Source organism: Colobus angolensis, unplaced genomic scaffold, assembly GCF_000951035.1.
Source record: "Colobus angolensis palliatus isolate OR3802 unplaced genomic scaffold, Cang.pa_1.0 Scaffold517, whole genome shotgun sequence".
Taxonomy (NCBI): domain Eukaryota; kingdom Metazoa; phylum Chordata; class Mammalia; order Primates; family Cercopithecidae; genus Colobus; species Colobus angolensis.
The window spans coordinates 184,383-204,289 of NW_012118677.1; the positions used below are offsets into that span (position 1 = coordinate 184,383).

The 19,907-nt window shown below is 41.3% G+C and overlaps 1 protein-coding gene across 1 annotated transcript in view; it reads right to left on the bottom strand.

The window, feature by feature from the left end:
- Positions 1–19,907, bottom strand: part of STK39 (serine threonine kinase 39) — a 300,851-nt gene that overhangs the window by 126,955 nt on the left and 153,989 nt on the right. The window contains exons 15-16 of the mRNA XM_011960610.1: positions 973–1,095; positions 847–876 (exon numbers count right to left, since the gene is read on the bottom strand). Coding sequence (XP_011816000.1) covers positions 847–876; positions 973–1,095 — 153 coding nt within the window. The remainder of the gene's footprint in view (positions 1–846; positions 877–972; positions 1,096–19,907) is intronic.

A 19,907-nucleotide genomic window follows, 5' to 3' on the forward strand; every position in this document is an offset into this window, starting at 1 on the left:
GGCTACTGCCACTTCAAATTCAACGATGAGAGGTACTACATTTAATCAAAAGGAAACGTCTGCTAATTAAAAAAAAAATTGGGATGGATATCATTTGTAGCCCAAAGTTTTTTTGTTTTCTTAATGAGAATTTATTAAGGTATGCATTAATTACTAGGTCTGTAAAATATTTGGAGCTATTTAAATACACTCAAATTTCCTCTAGGAGAATCAGCAAGTTTTGTGAACTACAGTTATCATTAGTCATTAGGCATTAGGATAATTAATCAGATGGAGGAAGTAAATCAAATATGCTCTCTTAATCAAAAGATGACCAGGCCTCAAAGGGAAACTGTTAAAATTTTTTGAGTGCTCCTTAACCTACTAAGGTATCATTCAGAAGATTTAAAAACCAAGACCAACAGATTCAACCAAGAGTTTCTAACCATTTTAATATCTACTGCATCGCAAACAAAAAACATGGAAGACATTTTGCCTGTATGCTTACTATGTTTTCTAAAGGCAGTAATCCTAAGAGTTAAAATTAATTGATTACCTAGTCTGTGTCAAGGATTCCAGGGAGGGTTTTGTGTACGTGATTGCCAATCCTCATGGCAACTTTAGTATAAGTACTGGGATCATCCTCATCTGACAGATGAGGAAATAGGCTCAGAAAACAAAGTAATTTGCCTGGATTTATTCAGCCCAAAGTCAGTCAGACAGAATCAAGAGCTGCAAAGTCCATGTGCCTTTCCTCTTTCTTTCTACTCTGTGACATTTTGAAGCATCTCCCCTAAATGGATCAGACTCTGATACCCCAAGAAAGAAATGAAATGGCAAAATAATAGACAAATAGCCACAGCTCACCTCTGGATTTTCTTCTTTTACTCTTCGTGACTGTAAAACAATTATGTATCCATTAATATATATAACACACATGATCACAAAAATAAAATTTACACAGATGAGCTCATTGTCAACGATGTCATTTACCTTTTCCTGAGAAAAAGCTGCTTTCCCTTCTTCGCTCTTCTCATCCATCTCATCGTCACTCCACTCCCAGTCCCCGTCTTCGGTTTTATGAAGGTGACCGCTTGACCCAGGAACTCTTCTTACCTGAACCAAAACAAGCCCACACAATTCTTCACTAGTCGAATGTGAACCATTTCACTGGTGCTGCAACTTGGGTTACACAGCATACACACCAACCTGAAAATAACCCGAGTGGCTGTGAATCCAGGGATAGCTAGAGGTCAAGATCCAAAAAGACTACACAGCCTCCGACTCCCAAACTCATCCTCTTTCCAAAAATGCTGTTTTTTTTGAAATACGTTACTATATACATGAAAAACAAAATATTTTGGAAGAACATTGTACACATACGCAATTAAGGATCAAGCTCATTTTTCACATTTACTTCAGTTAACACTGTATTAGTTGCCATATATAAAATGCCATATGGTAGGCTTCAAATCGCCTAAGGAAGTGCATGCAAGCAACGTCCTGCTGACTGAGCAAAGGCAGAGAAATCAAGAAGCCTAATGAAGCGTACTAGACTATGGGTATCAGTGATCTAAAAACCTAAGACAACAAAGCAAACACCCTTCTATCGCCACCTCACTCTCTTGCAGAAACTGACATTATGCTTATTTCCCCAGGATTCTGCTCAACCTATTTGAACAAAACAAAACAGCACCAGACCATTCTTAACACACTTTGTAGCACTTATGAGACTTGTGAGATTGCTAGGAACACAGCTTGATAATCAGCAGCCATGCTAGTGTCTAGATTATAATCAGTCTTCCCCATTATTTCAAATTGTTTTGAGCTAGGGTAGAGATGTAATCCACAGGGCAAGCTTTCCAAATGTCTTCGTGGTTGGAAAAGCAAAACTTTTAAAAGGACAGGATGACTGAGAATGAGCCTGTGAGACCAAAGTAATTTGCTTAAAAAACGTACTGAGATGTAATTAAACAAAGCACTGTAGCAGATGAACATGATGTGAACGTAACAGCAGTGGTCCAAGGATTCAGAGAAACTTCAAGTGGAAAGGGAGCTTCCAAACAATCTAGAGCAACCTCTTCATTTTACAGATGAGGAGATGAAGGCCCAGAACGTGACCCCAGATCACGCAGTAATGAAGGCAAAGCAAGGCGAGAAACAAAGCCTCAGACTCCCACTCAAATGTGACTTTCCTTATGCCACTGAATGATAACCACCAGCAAGAAGTTATCGAAAAATGTCCTTTGAAGACTGAAAGACTATGATGTGAAGAAAGCCTACTTTTTATAACAGACACTATTTAGTTGTATCACAGGAGCTTCGGTAAAACCGAGGGAAACAGCACAGAACTTAAATTTAAATATTTAAGTTTAGTATACATGTCAGACCAATGTGAAGTCATAAAAAATGCATGCTAGGGGTTGGCTTTGATTTGAGGGCCTTACCATCTAGAACCTGTAAAAGTAATCCCGACCAGTTGGTCTAGAAGATTTGAGCTCCAACACAGAAAGTCAGAAAGAAAGTGCAAAGTACTTTTTCGTAACTGCAAATAGTTATGCTATTTAAAAAAAAACCAAACAAACTCTTTTTCTACCCCCCCCCAAAACTTTTTTTAACTAATTTATCTTTGAAATAGTACTTAGTAAAACCCCTTCTGGGCTTGGCATCAGATATTTCTTCCACTTGCATTTTGAGTTGTTCTAAAAGTCTTTTCTAATGATGGTGATTTTAATGGTGCTTATAGATGTTGGCAAAGTACTATAGAAAAAATGCCAAAATGCACTTCAGGATTTGCAGAACAGATTGCTCATTTTAATGCCTGTAGAAATCGCTAAAGGAAAATAATTTTCTGTTGACATATACAATAAAATGAATTATTTTCTTCGCAACGCTGATCATGGTGGTAGCAACAGAGAAACATATGTTAATGACTACATTTAAAAGGAAGAATTTAAAGCCACGTCTATTACAAAACATACTGTCAACTAAGAAGTGAAAAGACAAGTAAAATTATCTATCAGACACAGAATAAAACTCTATCTTTACTAAAATTGTAGAACCCAAGGATAGTTGATGAATTAGTATTCTTTAAGTACTCACCCAAGAGATTACACTAAGGAAATCTTCATTTCCAGAGAGAGTCCAGATTAACATCCTAAAATTTAGTTTACGTCCTTTCCCCCTCTGGCTTTATGTTTACAAGCTCTGTCAGTTTCATTTCCACAAGCAGAATCCAACTATAAACAATAAAATGGCCCATCCGCTTCCATTTTTATTTTATTTTAGAGCCCTGGCTGTCTCTCTGTTTGTTTTATTTGCTGGAAGAGAGAAAGATAAAACAAAATGTCTAGGATGATAGCTCTAGACATTGAAAGAAATGGTGGGATGTGCCTTTAAGCAATAAACATTGGTTAAACAAATAAATATATAAATGTTGACCAAATTAAGAGAAAGAACATTCAAAAACTGATGTAGGGAATAGTATTGGTAAAATTGTCACTAGAATAAGAATACTAACTTGCCTTTGAGAATGTCCCCTCAGCTTACTCCTAAGAATAAACTTGCAGCATAATTTGAAACCCAGGTTTCATGGTGGATTTATGTGACATTAATGTCTACCAAAGAGACCAGAAATCAATTTTACAAAGTTACATCCTTGTAGGGAATTTATAGGGATGATGAGAAACAACTTTTATCTTTTAGAGCCAACTAAGTTTCACACAGTTTAGCAAATGGTCTTATTTGGGAACTGAATAATACCTTGCAAAGTTAAAACCTCAAAAAAAAAGAAAAGTGTAGAAAAGCTTCCATCTTCCCCTCACCCACTACAATGATGAGAATGGAGATTATTTGCCCTTGGAATTCTAATTTCATTGGTTATTATACTGCTCTTGTTCCACTAAATGATTTGCTCATTTAGTAAAGCCAAGAGGTAGTAGAATGAATTTATTCTCTATTTTCCCTGACAGGGATTTTTAAAAATCCATTGCTTCTCAGAGAAACAAGCTCAATTTAAGTGATACTTACAGGAATTCATAATCTCACAAATTCTTCAGGTCACAGTTGGCAGTAGTGAGGTTAGAAAACGTTTTCTATTTTCTTCTCTTTATCTAAATGTGATTTTTAATGAAAACCCATTAAATAAATGCACTCAAGTTCTGATTCGCACAAGAAAAGAAGGCAGGCTCAGCCAGATGAACAAAGGAGAAGCGTCGTTCCTGGCCACTGCTGGTGGCCAGCAGGCAAGATGTAGGTGGCCACTGGGCAGGGTTAGGATGAGCAGCCACAGAGAGGAGATGGCAGGAATGTAGACAACAGTCTCTAAAGCGGTCTGACCCATCACTCCAGTGCCGCGCCTCTAAACGGGAGCTGTCTGTAAATACAGTTGTACCACCCCCTGCAACTCAAAGGAGGCACCTGGCTCCTGACACAGGAATTGGGAGGAAGGATATGAAGAACCACCAGGTAAAGCTTCTATAAGAGCATGCCAAATACGTCAGAAATGTAGGTGTGTGACTCTAACACTCTACTGAACAAAAGAGAAATGTGACCCAAAGAAATACTGACCAAAACTTAGTAGAATTTGTCTCAATCTCGCATCTCCATCTGTCAAAAAAAAAAAAAAGCACCCACTAGCCTCTCCCACTGCCACATTAACTTCTCCCCGGAAATGGGACTTGGGAATCTCCTTGGAGTGATTTTTACCCCTTCAGTGGGAATCCTGCACTCAGCCTCTCCTCCACCTGCAGAACATACGGCACGCTGACTAGTTGAAACCCAAGTGATCCAGGGAGCCCACCAGCCTCACGTCCACCTATCAAGAACCTACTGCACCAGTAGAAAGCAACACATAGTGGCATTCCTGTTACCAGGCATACTACTGATGAGAAGCATAAAAAATGTTTCTAATTAATTGCTGTTTATCATGTACTTGAGGCACTGCCAAGAAAACAAAAAGCCTTCTAAATCATGAAACATTAACAGAATGTGACTCAGTAAGACTTTAGCAATAAGTATTTTACTGTCTCCATAGTTTATACACTGACACTGCTCCTCTCTGACCATCACCTCTCTCGGCACCTCTGCCCTATACCTACTGCCTGGCCTCACTGTCTTCTCCTGCCCTTCCACCAGCCCCCTCTTGGCTCTACTCCTCAGCATGCAAGGCCTGGCACCCACAGCTGACTCCAGATGCTGCAACTGCTAGTACTCAATGTCCCCATGTCCCCTGGCTAGATGAACCTTCCTATCCAATCCACAATTAAGAAGCAAACCCTGGGGTCAGCCCCAACATGTACTCTCTAGTCCTGAACTGCAGCCAAGAAAAGCACCAGTCAAGTGTGTGTGATGCCATTACAGATGACCACCAGGCACTCCCAGATGGGCCATCAGTGCTGCTACAACCCTGCCCCTCCAAGTGAAGCCCATAGATGGGGCAACAGCAGCACCGGGGAGGGAGCTTGTTAAAAATGCAGAATCTTAGGCCCCACCTAGACCCACAAAATCAGAATCTTCCTTTTCAGCAAGATACCCTAAGGGTCATATTCTCATTCACGTTTGAGAAGCACTGCGCGTTTGAGAGGCACTTTCCCTCATTGCCAGCCGAGCCTCTTGCTCCTAGTTGGTATTTATACCATGTTAGGTACTATGTTCTACAGATTTTACATGTATTAACTAATTTAATCTTCATAGTAGCTTGTGAGCTGAGAATCATTGTACTGCCCCATTTTTTCAGAGGTAAAACTGTGACACAGGGAAGGTTAAACCACAGCCCAAGCTCATATAGCTGGGAGGTGACAATACTAGGAGATGTAAGAGCAGGAGTCAGACCCCCAACTCTCTCTTTCCTCTCTCTGCTACTGCAGTTTACAGTAGGGCCTCCAGTCACTTAAAATAACTTCCTCTGCTACCCTGACAGCATTAAGTCCATCCACTGGAGCAAAGGTGACTCTTGTTATGTTTCAGTAAAGAGACTGGTGGCTTTTTGGACCTAGAGATTTGTGGAACTTTGAACTTGAGAGAGATGATTTAGGGTATTTGGTGGAAGAAATTTCTAAGCAGCAAAGCATTCAAGAGGTGACCTGGGTACTGTTAAAGGCATTCAGTTTTAAAAGGGAAACACAGCATAAAAGTTCAGAAAATTTGCAGCCTGACAATGCGATAGAAAAGAAAATCCTGGCTGGGAGCAGTGGCTCACACCTGTAATCCCAGCACTTTGGGAGGCTGAGGTGGGCAGATCACAAGGTCAGGAGATCGAGACCATTCTGGCTAACACGGTGAAACCCCATCTCTACTAAAAATACAAAAAGTTAGCCAGGCGTGGTGGTGAGTGCCTGTAGTCCCAGCTACTCGGAAGGCTGAGGGAGGAGAATGGCGTCAACCTGGGAGGCGGAGCTTGCAGTGAGCCAAGATGGTGCCACTGCACTCTGGCCTGGGCGACAGAAGAAAATCCGGTCCCAAAAAAAAAATTAATCACCAAGACAATGGGGAAAACATCTCCAGGGCATGACAGAGAACTTTGTGGCAGCCCTTCCCCTCACAGGGCTGGAAGTTTAGGAGGAAAAAACTGGTTTTGTGGGCTGGGCCCAGGGTCCCTCTGCTATATGCAATCTAGGGACTTGGTGCCTGGCATCCCAGCTGCTCTAGCCATGACTAAAAGGAGCCAAGGTACACCTTGGGCCATAGCTTCAGAGGGTGCAAGTCTCAAGCCTTGGCAGCTTCCACATGATGTTGAGCCTGTAGGTGCACAGAAGCCAAGAACTGGGAACCTCTGCCTAGATTTAGAAGGATATATGGAAACACCTGGATATCAAGGCAGCAATTTGCTGCAGGGTTGGAGCTCTCATGAAGAACGTCTGCTTGGCCAGTGCAGAAGGGAAATGTGGGGTCAGAGGCCCTACGCAGAGTCCCTATTGGGGCACTGCCTAGTGGAGCTATGATAAGAGGGCTGATGTCCTCCAGACCTCAGAATGGTAGATCCACCTACAGTTTGCTCCGTGGGCCTGGAAAAGCCACAGACACTCAACGCCAGCCCATGAAAGCATCTGGGAGGGAGGCTGTACCCTACAAAGTCACAGGGACAGAGGGAAGCACAAGACCATGGGAAACCACCTCTTGCATCAGTGTGACCTGGATGTGAGACATGGAGTCACAGGAGATCATTTTGGAGCTTTAAGATTTGACTGCCTCACTGGATTTCAGATTTGCATGGGGCCTGTAGGCCCCTTTATTTTGGCCAATTTCTCCCATTTAGAACAGCTGTATTTACCCAATTCCTGTACCCTCACTGTATCTAGGAAGTAACTAACTTGCTTTTGATTTTACAGGATCATAGATGGAAGGGACTTGCCTTGTCTCAGATGAGACATTGGACTGTGGACTTTTGAGTTAATGCTGAAAGGAGTTCTGACTTTTGGGAAGGCATGGTTGATTCTGAAATGTGAGGACATGAGATTTGGGAGGGGCCGGGGGCAGAATGATATGGTTTGGCTGTGTCCGCACCCAAATCTCATCTTGAATTGTAACTCCCACAGTTCCCACATGTCACGGGAGGAACCCAGTGGGAGGTAATTGAATTATGGGGACAAGTCTTTCCTGCACTGTTCTCATAACAGTGAACAGATCTCATAAGATCTGATGGTTTTAAAAAGAGGAGTTCCCCTGCACAAGCTCTCTCTTTGCCTGCTGACATCCATGTAAGATGTGACTTGCTCCTCCTTGCCTTCAGACATGATTGTGAGGCCTCCCTAGCCACATGGAACTTATATAAGCCCATTAAACCTCTCTTTCTTTTGTAAATTGCCTGGGGTATGTCTTTATCAGCAGCACAAAAACATACTAATACATACTCACAGCCCCTATCTTCTTAATAAACTTCACACTCTCACCCTCTTTTCCTGTGGTATGCAAAGACAATGGATTCCTTCTCTTCATAAGACCAATGCCTCTGGGAGCACTCCTCATGTATCTACTCACTTATTCCTTCCTTCAAGACGCTTACAGCCAGGCCCTGGCTCCTCTGCATCCATCTGTAAATATGCTTAAGTCTCTCTTATACTTCTACTAAAAGAGCCCCAGGGACCCCACTGATTTTCATTCTTCTTTAAGAATTACTCCATCACTCTTCTCTTTCACTGTCAACATTTTGCTAAAGATAGTCTCCAATAATGGCCCTCACTTCCTATCTTATCCTCACACTTTAATACTGTGCAAAATGATATCTGTCCCCACTATGCCACCAAAACTACTCTCTCTCCCTTTGACATTTAATGACTTCCTAATAGTGCAATTCAATGCTCTTCCCTGTGGCCATAATATTATCTTGTAGACATTGCTGAACTCCATTCTTTTCCTTTAAGCTCTTTCCAAATCTCTGTTCACAATGTTTCTCCTCCTATCTCTCTTGTCCTTCTGTGTCTCCAACTGTTCTTTGTTCTGTCTCCACGATAAATGTGACTGCTCCCAGTCCAGTACACGTTCTCAGCTCACTAGATGCTGCTGCCCTTAGTGAACACACCTTTTCCATGGGCTCCCTGCCCTCATCTAAGTTGATATCCTTGGAAACTGCATTTCTTAGTCTTGTTTTCCAAGTGTTCTGTTGGATATAAACACCTTATCAACTTTTCAAAGTTGAGTGTGCCACCCCTGACCCATTTGTTAATCCTCCATCTCCAGCCTCATTCTGACAATTCACCAGTGTTGTCTTAGTTAATGCCTTTGAATCTCAGCCTAATCCTCATTGCCATCATGTTTTTCTGACATGCCATATTTTTCTGACTCTACCATTTCCCGTATGTATTACCTACATCCTTGGCCTAATCTGTCCTTCCACACTCTCTTTTTTTTTTTAAGCTAAGAAGCTTTTGTCAATCCTCCCAATTGAAATTTTGCCTGTACCTTTATGCCATTCTACTTTCGTGTTACATTGGACAGATAACATATCAAACTGTACACTCCTCCAGGGCAGAGAGCTTGCTTTAGCCATTTTTTAAAAATCACTTCTTACTTCATTTGGTCAACAAAGTTTTATTGACTAACTACCTTCGTCTACCAAGTTCTAAACCAAAGATGAATAAAACAAAAGCTTACACCTTGGAGTAGTTCACAGTCCAGACAGGTGCACTGACATTTAAGCTAGAAATGTTTTTAAAAAGACATGAATACTATAAAAAAGATACAAATCATGGGAATCTGCAGAAGAGAGGATGACTATCTATATCAGGGGACAGTATGGAAGGGTAGCTGCTACAGCATTAGCCTAGCATGCAGAGAAAGCAAAAACTTAGCACATTCTACCGATTCATGTAATGTGGTAAGCAGAAAATGCAAAGGAAAAGCTGGCCAAGTGAGGACTGGGGTGACCTGAGGAGCACCTGTCCCACCATAAGAAGGCAAACAGCATTGACTGACAGCTGCCACAGGGAGACAGCCGCAGCATAGTCAGACCTTCTGATTCTTCTAGAGAAGTGGATAATTTGGATTTTTATGTGATGCTCTTGACTTATTTTAATGTTAACACATCAAGTTAAAAAAAAAAAAAACTTTCTCTGGACAGCCTAAAAATTAATGTTTTTGGGACAAATTTGGCCCGTGAGTTCACACCCCTGTTTTACACCAGTCAGAGGGTTAGAAATCAGACAATGGGAAAACATGGAAAGCTTTCATGTGGGCACGATGGGGGGAAGGGAGAATAAGCAAATCTGGATTTCTGAAAGCAGAGCAGAGGATGTGCTAGGACTTGAGGATAACAAAGGCCAGAAAGAAATCAGCATGTTAATCACTCCAGTCACTACTGACATGTAACTAATCACCCCAAAACTGAGTGACTTAAAGCAACAACAATTAGCCCTATGACAATCAGACTTGCTTCCAACATGGCTGGCTGAAAGCACGAGAGACCCCAAGTCAGGATAAGCCCTTTCTGAATTCTTGACACATAGCAACAGTGCGAGATAATGAAATGACTGTTGTTGTTTTAAGAAGGTTGTCAGTGAGGGCTTAAAGAAAAGTGAGGGAAATGTTCCTGGAAACTAGAGGAAAGGAGGACCCTGTTGTGCAGTGACAGAGAGTTTAGCAACACTGACATCTACGGTAAAGTGGGAAGTGGAAATGCACCTAATGAACTCAATGATCTAGCTAAAGAGATTTCCAGGCAGCCACTTCAAGTGACACCTGGGTTCTGCTCACTGCCTATGATAAGATGTGAGCAGAGAGAGATGATCTAAAGAATAAACTGTTAAATATAAACCTGTTTCTCATTCCCAATCTCTCCAGACATCAAACAATTCTCAAGCCAAGAAATGGTTTCAGAGCAAAAATCAAAACCAGGGTGAAACTGTACACCTTTTAAGAATTCAGAAAGATCTAAGGTGGTGCCTTGCAGACACCTTCAAACATACATAACGCCTTCTGAGGATCTTAAGAGCTTGTGTTGCAGAACCTCTGCATTAAATAACAGGGATTCCAAGAATCACAGAGTACTGCCCCTTAGGCATCTCACAGGGAGCCCATGGTAGACAAAGCATCTTATGGTCATGGATCTTCTCTAATGGAGTGAACCCAACAAGATTCACAGAAAACTCACTACCTTTTTTGATATTGTACTACAAAATACTGCCAGGTTAGACAAAAAGAAACAGAATACAAAATAAAAAGAGGCCTTCAGATCCTAAACTTTTGCTGGCAGGAAGCAGTCTGAGACAGCTCCTTAGCTGCAAATGCTGATTCTTTCTTGCGGAAAAAGAAGGATGACTTAAAAATCAGAACTTGAGAGAGGAGCCAAGAGCCTCAGAAAACAGTAAAACTGGACAGAGCCCTGATCAAGGAGCTGGCCCCACACGCCTGGCTTGACTCCAGAACTGCCACAGACCTGTGTGCTCCTGTTTCCCCCCTTTTGGGCAAATCTTTAAGATGTGTGTCCTCCTGCCACATCCTGAGTGTGTGTCCAACAGATATTTGTCTCTTTAGTTCACAGGCCTTAAGACTGAAAAATCAAGGAGCTGTACCCATGGCACCAGTCCTGAGGAGCCTTCTCTGTACCCAGATCTGATTCAGAGGACAAGGTCATAATTTTGAGCCTGAGCCTGACCCTGGAGCTGCCACAGGATAAAACTTTTGGAGAGTCTTAAAAGCTCAAGAGCATATTTTAGACATGGAAGAGATATAAGTTGTTGTGGCCATAGGGTAGAGAGAGAGCAAATTGTTTTTTCCAAATATGCACGTGACAGTATCTCCTGCCCCACGTGTTCAAGAATCTTGCTACTTCACTACCAACAGAGAGAGTCCAATGCCCTCTCCTTGAATCTGGGTGGATTTGTGTCTTACCTATAACCAACAGAAATGAGGCAGAAGTGAGGCCAGGTCGGAAAAGGTGATGCAACGTCTATCTTGCTCGCTGGAATACTCATCGGAAGTCTTTAGGTGTCATGAAGCATTCCAACTGCCTTCAGACCCCTGTGCTGTGAGGTAGCCCAGACTAGTCCCCAGATGACCTGACCATCTGATGCAGTGTCATGACATGAGAAGCTGAACAGTCTGAATCCCAGACCCACAGAAACTGGGAGACTTACTGAAGGACTGCTGGGGTCTTCAGCCATTTAGTCTAGGGTGATCTGTTACACAGAAATGGATGATCAAGGTAACAATGGTGATAAGGGATTTACTGAATTTGTTTTCACTTTGTACACCTAGTGATGCTTTGGAAATTAGTAGGTCATATTTGACAGCCCTTGTCATACCAGATAACAGACCCTATCACACACTTTAGGTCATGTTTTCTAATTGTGTATACTCCAGGCCTCTGAACATTCAGATTTTAATTTATACTTACAAAATATCTCCATCTGACTATGTTATTATACACTAAAGTATACCAAGAGGAAAAATGCCCATTTCTATTAATCATAGGCAAATGGCAAGAGCTAAATCTTGGACCTTTTAGTCAGTGATTCCCATTAACATTTTTTTTCTTGGCTTCTTGGAATTTAAAGCTCTACCAGTTCTGCTAAAATTTGGCATACCCTTTTTCTATAATATAAAGGGGTAGAACAAAGGAATGAGGATATGAAAAACTTAATTAGAAAAAAATTCTAGAGAAACAAAGACTTTATAATTTAATAATGATAATGAAAAACATTTGGCTAGCTTGGTGAAAGACACACTTATAGCAACTTCCTTATAATGCCTGAATATTTCTAATGGGAAGAGAAGCAAATTTGACAAATGTTGCTCTTCAGATAATGAGAATGGAATATTGTAACTTTGGAAATCCAACATGAAAGGACAGTGTCTTGAAAGAGAATGTTCTGGAAGTTGGAAAGGAACTATTCTGAGGAGGCAGCACAAAGCACAGAGAAGCAATTCGATTTCTTATTCTGCGTCAGTCCTATCAAACCTCTAATATGGCATTTCCCCAAGTGAGGGCAACAAAGAACAATGGCAACAGCTAAGAGCCACGAAAGCAGAGTCCGATTTTGCAACTATTGTCTTTGAAAACTAAAGCTCCTGCTGGAAAGGGTGCCAAGCTGATCGGTAACTTTAGCTAATAAAGAAAACAATAGGCACACTCTGTCCTGGTAAGACAAATAGCACAGAAGAGAAAACACACATCATGTAAGACCAAAGGAAAATGCAGAAACCAAATGTTTGGCTCCACAGCAGAGTCAAGGTTGCTTTGGATACAGCAGTAAGTTAAGAGTTAGCTTACTTGTAGGAGAAAGACGGGTGGCGAAGAGAAACAGAAGCACACAGCCAACTAAGTATGGCTCCAGGCAGGGCTGGAACCAGAAGATTTCTGACAAGCAACAGAGAAGCACACTGCGATGGTCAGTTTTAGTTGACAGCTTGGCTGTGCTACTGTCCACAGTTACTCCCTCCAACACTAAGCTAGGCATTGCTGTGAAGGCATTCAGTAGACGTGATTAAGTCCATAATTGACTTTAAGCAAAGGGAAATTATCCTTGATAATCTGGGTGGGCCTGATTCAATACGTGGAAAAGCTTTCAGAGCTGAGCTAAGGCTTCTCTGAGGAAATTCCATCTAGGGACAACGGCTTTAGCTGTGCCCTAGAGTTCCAGCTTGTTCTTCCTGACAGCCTACCTTGTGCATGTTAGGCTGGCCTAGACCACCCCCATAATCAAGTAAGCCACGTCCTTGCAATATATCTCTTTATAGGTCTCTCCTACTGGTTCTTTTTCTCCTGTTGAAGCCTGACTGATACACTAAAATCCAGCAGGCTAGCTATTGGTATTTATAAACAAAAGGCAAATTAGCTAGCAGAAGAGCAGTACTAATAATAGCATCCACTGGTTTTTGATAATGGAATATGTTAATGTCTCTAGGTGAAATACTAAGAGAAACTGAACTAAAAGGACAATAAAATGAAAACTAAGATGGTATGAATTACCATAACTTAACAGAGAGTAAATTCTTACCCTACAAAGACACTTGAAATAAAGATCAGGGGTTAGTTACTGGTTAAACATCATTTATGTAGGTCTAAGAAATATAATCGACACCACCACCTTGGAAAACCTTCTGTCAAGAACTACATCTGCTTAGGGATTAATGACCTGAGAAAAAACCTGGAAAGACACTCAAATGCATTGATTTTTGTGGAATGGAAACTCCATTCAGACTCACAAGATGTAATATAGAAAATATTCCTAATACTCTAATTTCACTAAGATATCTGATTTTTTTTCCAACATACACATGTATGTAAACATTTCAGAATAACTTTTAAATGTCACTACCAAGGGGGTTTCTTCATAAAAATTATTACTAACTGCCCTAAAGATATATTTGGTCTATTACTCAGCTTCCAGTTTCTGGATAAATGGCAGCAACAGGCTTTCTGAAAAAGTAGGTCAATACATAGTCAATTTTCAGTGTGGTCTCCATTATCAAGGACCATCTCAAGTCTACCACCTGCATAGAGAGAGATATATATGATATGCCTCTTCCATGTAAAAGAAGGCATAGAAATCAGTTGCCATCCTGTCCCCCAGCAGCAGAACCTCACAGTTCCTCACTGTTTATCAGAGTGTGAGTTTCAAATAGAAGCGTGTTTTTATTCTTCCTGGTTATAAAATTAATTCAAATCCATATTATGGAATAGTATGCAGCCAGTAACAAGCATCAGAGACCATCAAAATATAGTAAGTAGCAAAGGCTAATAGAGAACAGCATCCACCAGTGTGTAAAAGAAAATGAAGAGAGGCACACATACACATTTCTGGGTATGTCTGTACATGCACAGAGCATTTTGGGAAGCATTTACAGGATGTGGTAATGCCTACTGGGTTGAAAGTGGGATTTTTTTCACTATGTTGTACACTTCAAGGAGGCCCAATAAATAACCCTCTCTCCTCCTCCCTATCACTAAACTAATTTAGAAATAAGACCAATAAGCATAAAATAGGACCAAAAATCACCCTTATTACTTATAAAGGTGACATCTGAGATTGTGGCTTAAGTCTTTCTTTCTCAGTTGAGGAACTGATCTCTAGATTTCGAAGAGACTTCTCTAGAGCTCCCCAGCGATGTTAATCAGCACATTCCTCCCTCACACAGGTGGTTCTCAGTGACCAAGGGCACTTCCCTGGGTGAGCAGGCCAGCTCCAGGAGAAAGTGAGGAAGAAGGGGTGGGCCACACTTTTGTGCCTGATTTTTCCCTCCAAATTCATTAATCAGATAAGTACCTAGGCAAAGAGTGTCCAAGAATGTTTTGCTAAAGGAACATCAGTAGTGTAAAAGCAACATTCTCCCTGCCTTCTTCGTCTAGTAAAGGTTTTGCATCATTTGAATTTTTATCATTATGAGTTACACTGTCAGTCAAAACAGAAATATCTAAAAATTAAAAACATACTTCTTTTAAAAAACGCAAACAACAAAGAAATAGATACAACAGAAAGTATAAGTAACCACTTCCTGTTTCTAAACAAGGTACAAAGATGTGACTTTCAATGGAAAGATAAGTTGCCTAATAACTTTTTAAGAACTAAAAAATGAAAACTATTTCTAAAACCTTAACATGAGAATACGGTCACATCAAGAACATCAACTTATTTTCACCTGCGTTTATTGCAATACACGTAACAACTTAGGATTTCTGACATTTTTAATATATGTATTTTTTTGAGACAGAGTTTCGCTCTTGTTGCCCAGGCTGGAGGGCAATAGTGCAATCTCAGCTCACCACAACCGTCCCCTCCCAGGTTCTAGCAATTCTCCTGCCTCAGCCTCCCGAGTAGCTGGGATTACAGGTGCCTGCCACCACACCCAGCTAATTTTGTATTTTTAGCAGAGATGGGGTTTCTCCATGTTGGTCAGGCTGGTCTCAAACTCCTGACCTCACGTGATCCACCTGCCTCAGCCTCCCAAAGTGCTGGGATTATAGGCATGAGCCACCACGCCTGGCCTAATATTTTATTTTTATGCAACAAATTCTGGAATGGAGACTTCACTTTTATAATAAGCTATTTGGTTCAGTCAACGAAACTGTCCTCAAGGTTTTGAATGCATAGTAATGTAAAGATATGAGTTCACGTTTATTAATACTCTGCTTTTCCATTCCTCTAAGAGGTAGCTGAGTTTGTGTTCTTCTGCATTCTGTCTACAGAATAATAGATACTGTTGTTTTTGTTAAGGTGGCATTTGCTACAAATTTCCAAAGATATTGAGAAAATATTCTAGTATATAAGAAAATTGAGAAGTGGGAAAACATGTGCCCTGAAAGTAAGATACAGTTACATGTAGAGAGAGATGTCAGGAGCTACTGACACCATATTATAGAACTGTTGAAGGGATATGAAGAAAAAGAAAAGTAAAGAGGACTCCATTAGTTTCCAAAACCTTTTGGTTCCCCAGATCCAATATAACTGAAACTCAGGGCAGTCAACAGAAAACCTTGCTCTGAAACCGTTCACCTGTGCAAACCAGCACTCAACACAGACACTACTAGTGCACAACAGATACTGTAGAAATATTAGCTGAACAAGTCAATGAATAAATACCCTAGGCTAAAACATAACACACAGGAACACTGTGGGCCAAGAGTCTCACCCTGAGACTCAAAGGCATTTTACCATGTCCTCAGAAAACAACCATCTTTTGCCATCATCGGCCTTTTCGCCGTGGGGATGTGGTTAACAGTGATGAGTACAGGGAGGCTGAGGGGCTTAATTTATTCCATCTGCTTAAGCAAAGAAGCAGCTGGTGCCAAGAAAACTCTGGGCCTTCCTCTAAGTATCTTGAAGATCCTGTGAGGCAAGGCATGGTTCTAAACGCCAAATAATGACAGAGCTGATGATCAAAATAGATGCGCCCATCTGCCTCTGAGATGACATATTAACATCTTATCGTGTTGGGAATAATTCAAAGAAGCAAACAGACCCATGTTGGTTCACTAAAATCATTTTCCCCTTGTAATCAACTCATTTCACTATCATGCTGTCTGCAAAGGGCAGAGACTTCAGATGTGAGGTTAGAAACACACACACACACACAATACAGCACAGACTTACACTTTGGTTTGAAAGACTGAAGAGTCTGATTCCAGCATAAGTTTAAACTGATAGGAAAGAAGAGCCAATGGCTGCATCGCAAGGTCTCTATGCAGAAACATGCCTCACATTTAAACTTCTACCCTCTCCAACTCCATCTCTACAGCTCACTCCACCCAAGTTATCTTCTCATGTCTCTCACATTCAAAAATCACAAAAATATAAGGAGACAAGGAATCCCCTGAATTCCCATTTCCACTGAAGGCTACAGCTCTGAGGCAGATGAGATAGGCAATGGCCAGAAAGCTGCCCCAAGTCCTGGTGGGACAGTGTTGTCATCACACAAACTGTTTAGCTGTGGTGTCAGATTCCTCAGTTATTGGGTCAGAAAGGCAGAACAATTTTCACCCTATGTACAGAAAGACTTGACGGGCATGCCACAGGAAGTGTCAAAATGATAGAGAAATGGGCCTTCAACTTTCTCTTCTTCGTGGCTACTATATTCATTTTTGTTACCTTGTTTTAATGGAAGTGATCATAAATGCATAAGGTGAAAATAGTGTAACAAACCTCTTTTACTCACCTTCAACATTATCAACATTCTGCCAATCTGATTTTATCTATACATTCCAACTCTTTTGCTTCAGTATTTTTAAACTAAATCCCAAACATCATATTATTTTACCTGCAAATACTTCAGTATGCTTCTCTGATAAAGACATTTAAAAACACGATCACAATATCATTTTCCCAAAGAACAAAATCACCTATCATTCCTTAGAATCTAACATCAGTCTACGTTCAATTTTGTCCTACTGTCTCAAAAATGACTTTTTCAGTTTACTTATTCAAAACAGGATACCCCTAAAATCCACATGTGGTCCACACTCTGAAATCTATAACCATTCTTGTCAGGGTCTCTCTTAGAGCCATCCTATCCACTTAAACAAGCTCTGATTTAGATGCTGCTGTTTCAGCCAAAAGGACAGAGTAGGAACATCCATGTTTTCCTATTGCTAACAGAAAGCACCATCTTCACAGGGGTCAGACACCTGTTCCTTACATCACTAGGACAATTCTCAGTCCTCAAGAAAAGCAATGTTGGAAGCTCCACTGTAAAAATGCTCCAGACAGGACTTTTATTTCAGGGGCAATGTCTCAACTGTGATCCAATTCAATACTGAAAAGGGCCATAAATTCTATGTTGTTAATTCACTTCATATTAACAGGAGACTGCCAGAGCAGCAAAATAAATAACACAGATTTACCTGTAAATGGCTCTGAAAGACCATGTATTCTAATTCATATATTTTCCTAATAAGGGCCAGCCACCGATTTTAAAAACAAATAAGAAATGACATAGTTGTATATTCTCACACGGTGAATAAAGACAAAATACAGTTTAAAAAATTCAAGCTTCAGAATCCATGGTAAGATAGAGGAGAAGAGGTTTTGACAAAAACTGAGTGTCACAAGTAACCCAGGTCACACTGCAGGACCTAAGTTTCTTTATCTAAGGATCCAATCCTCTTATATCTGCTCATCATTAGTAAAACTAAGTATATTTGAGTACCATCATTTTTTTTTTTCTTTTTCTGCCTAATCCCAATAAGAGTCCAATGGCCGCATTGTAGATGGCTAAAAGCAGAAGGGCAAAAAGGCACTCAGAAAATTCAGAGCATGAAGGAGAATCTGTTCTTGAGTCAAGAGGCTGTGTGCAGGCTACAGACTCCCAGGGTACAGAATCTCTTGCACACAATGTTCTCAGCTGTCCCTCCCATGGTTGGACACACATGTTTCTCTCTCCAGGTCACACTCTCCCGTGATTTGCAGACATGCATATTGGTCTCCTGTGCATCTCCCCTTGGAAGCCCTGCAAGCATCTCCAGCTCAACACATTCAGAATGTTCAGAATCTTTCCCAGGAAATGTTTCCTCCCACCTTCCAAACTGTCTCTAAGTCAGAAAGCGGGGAGTCAATCTGAACTTTTCCATAAAGCTCTCCTTATCCTTCACCATCTTCTCAAACTCCCGTTCCCATGAAAATCTTTCAAGACCTAAGTTGTACTAGTCCATTCTCATACTGCCATGAAGAAATATCAGAGACTGGGTAATTTTTAAAGAAAAGGAGGTTTAATGGACTCCCAGTTTCACATGGCTAGGGAGCCCTCACAATCATGGCAGAAGGCGTGGGAGGAGCTAAAGCAACATCTTACATGGCAGCAGGCAAAAGAGCACGTGCAAGGGAACTGCCCTTTATAAAAGCATCAGATCTCATAAGACTTAATCACTGTCACAAGAACAGCATGGGAAAACCCACCCCCATGATTCAACTACCTCCCACTGGGTCCCTCCCACGACACGTGGGGATTATGGGAGATACAATTCAAGATGAGATTTGGGTGGGGACACAGCCAAACATAAGTCATGTCAACTCCGCCTCCTAAATATATCTTCTACCTATTCTCTGCCTGCTCTACCTTTGTTCCCACCTATCCTCACTTGCACACCAAAGTCTGCCAAATACTAGTCCACTGACCTAATCCCTGCTTCCAGTCTTGTCCCCGTAAACCACAACACACTGCCACACTGCTGTCTCGGAGCTCTTTCTAAAGGCAAACTGGTCGCTGCATGTCTCTGCTGAAATTCTTATCACAGTTCCTGATTTGTGGGTGGTGGAGGAAAGCTCAAGCTCCTCATCAAGACAGAGATACTTTTTGCTCTGGCTCCTGCCCACCTCTGCATATCTTCCCTCTATTTAAATCACACAAACAATTACTCTCCAACACATTTGCAAGTACTTGCCCATGCTGGTCCCTCCACCTGAGATGAGCCTCCTTGCCGCTAGGGAAGGAAGACCACCGCACATCTTACATAGGACAACTACAGGACCAAGTCCTTCACAGGGTCCTCCCCAGCCCTCCCCAGCATGCTGTGTGCCATTCCAATCCAGCATTCATCCTGATGCTCAGTGGTTGTTTCCAAGCCAAGTCCTCTCTGATCTGTGGGGGCCACTACCCTCCCAGTCATCCAGGCTCAAATCCACACTGTCAACTTTCACTCTTCTCTTGTGTTACTTACAGATTAAGAGTGAGTCTTATCTCTGTAGCCTCGACACAGTCCTGATACTTGATATATGAACAATAAATGTGCACCAAATGAAAAGCTGTCTTTGTGAACCACTGCCCTCAGAATCCTTCATGACTCATATCCTCCTTGCGCATTTTAAATATTTTTCTCGCCCTCCACACTAAGCTTTTGAATAGACACAGGTCTCCACTGACCTCAGAAGCCTCTGCACATCCCAAGCTATGTGTGTCTTCCTGCCCTTTACAACCAAACTTTGAAAAGTCATCCACTTGGACTTCTTCATCATCCCTTCACTCATTAATTCTAACTGTCCAGGTTTTTCTCTTACTATGAA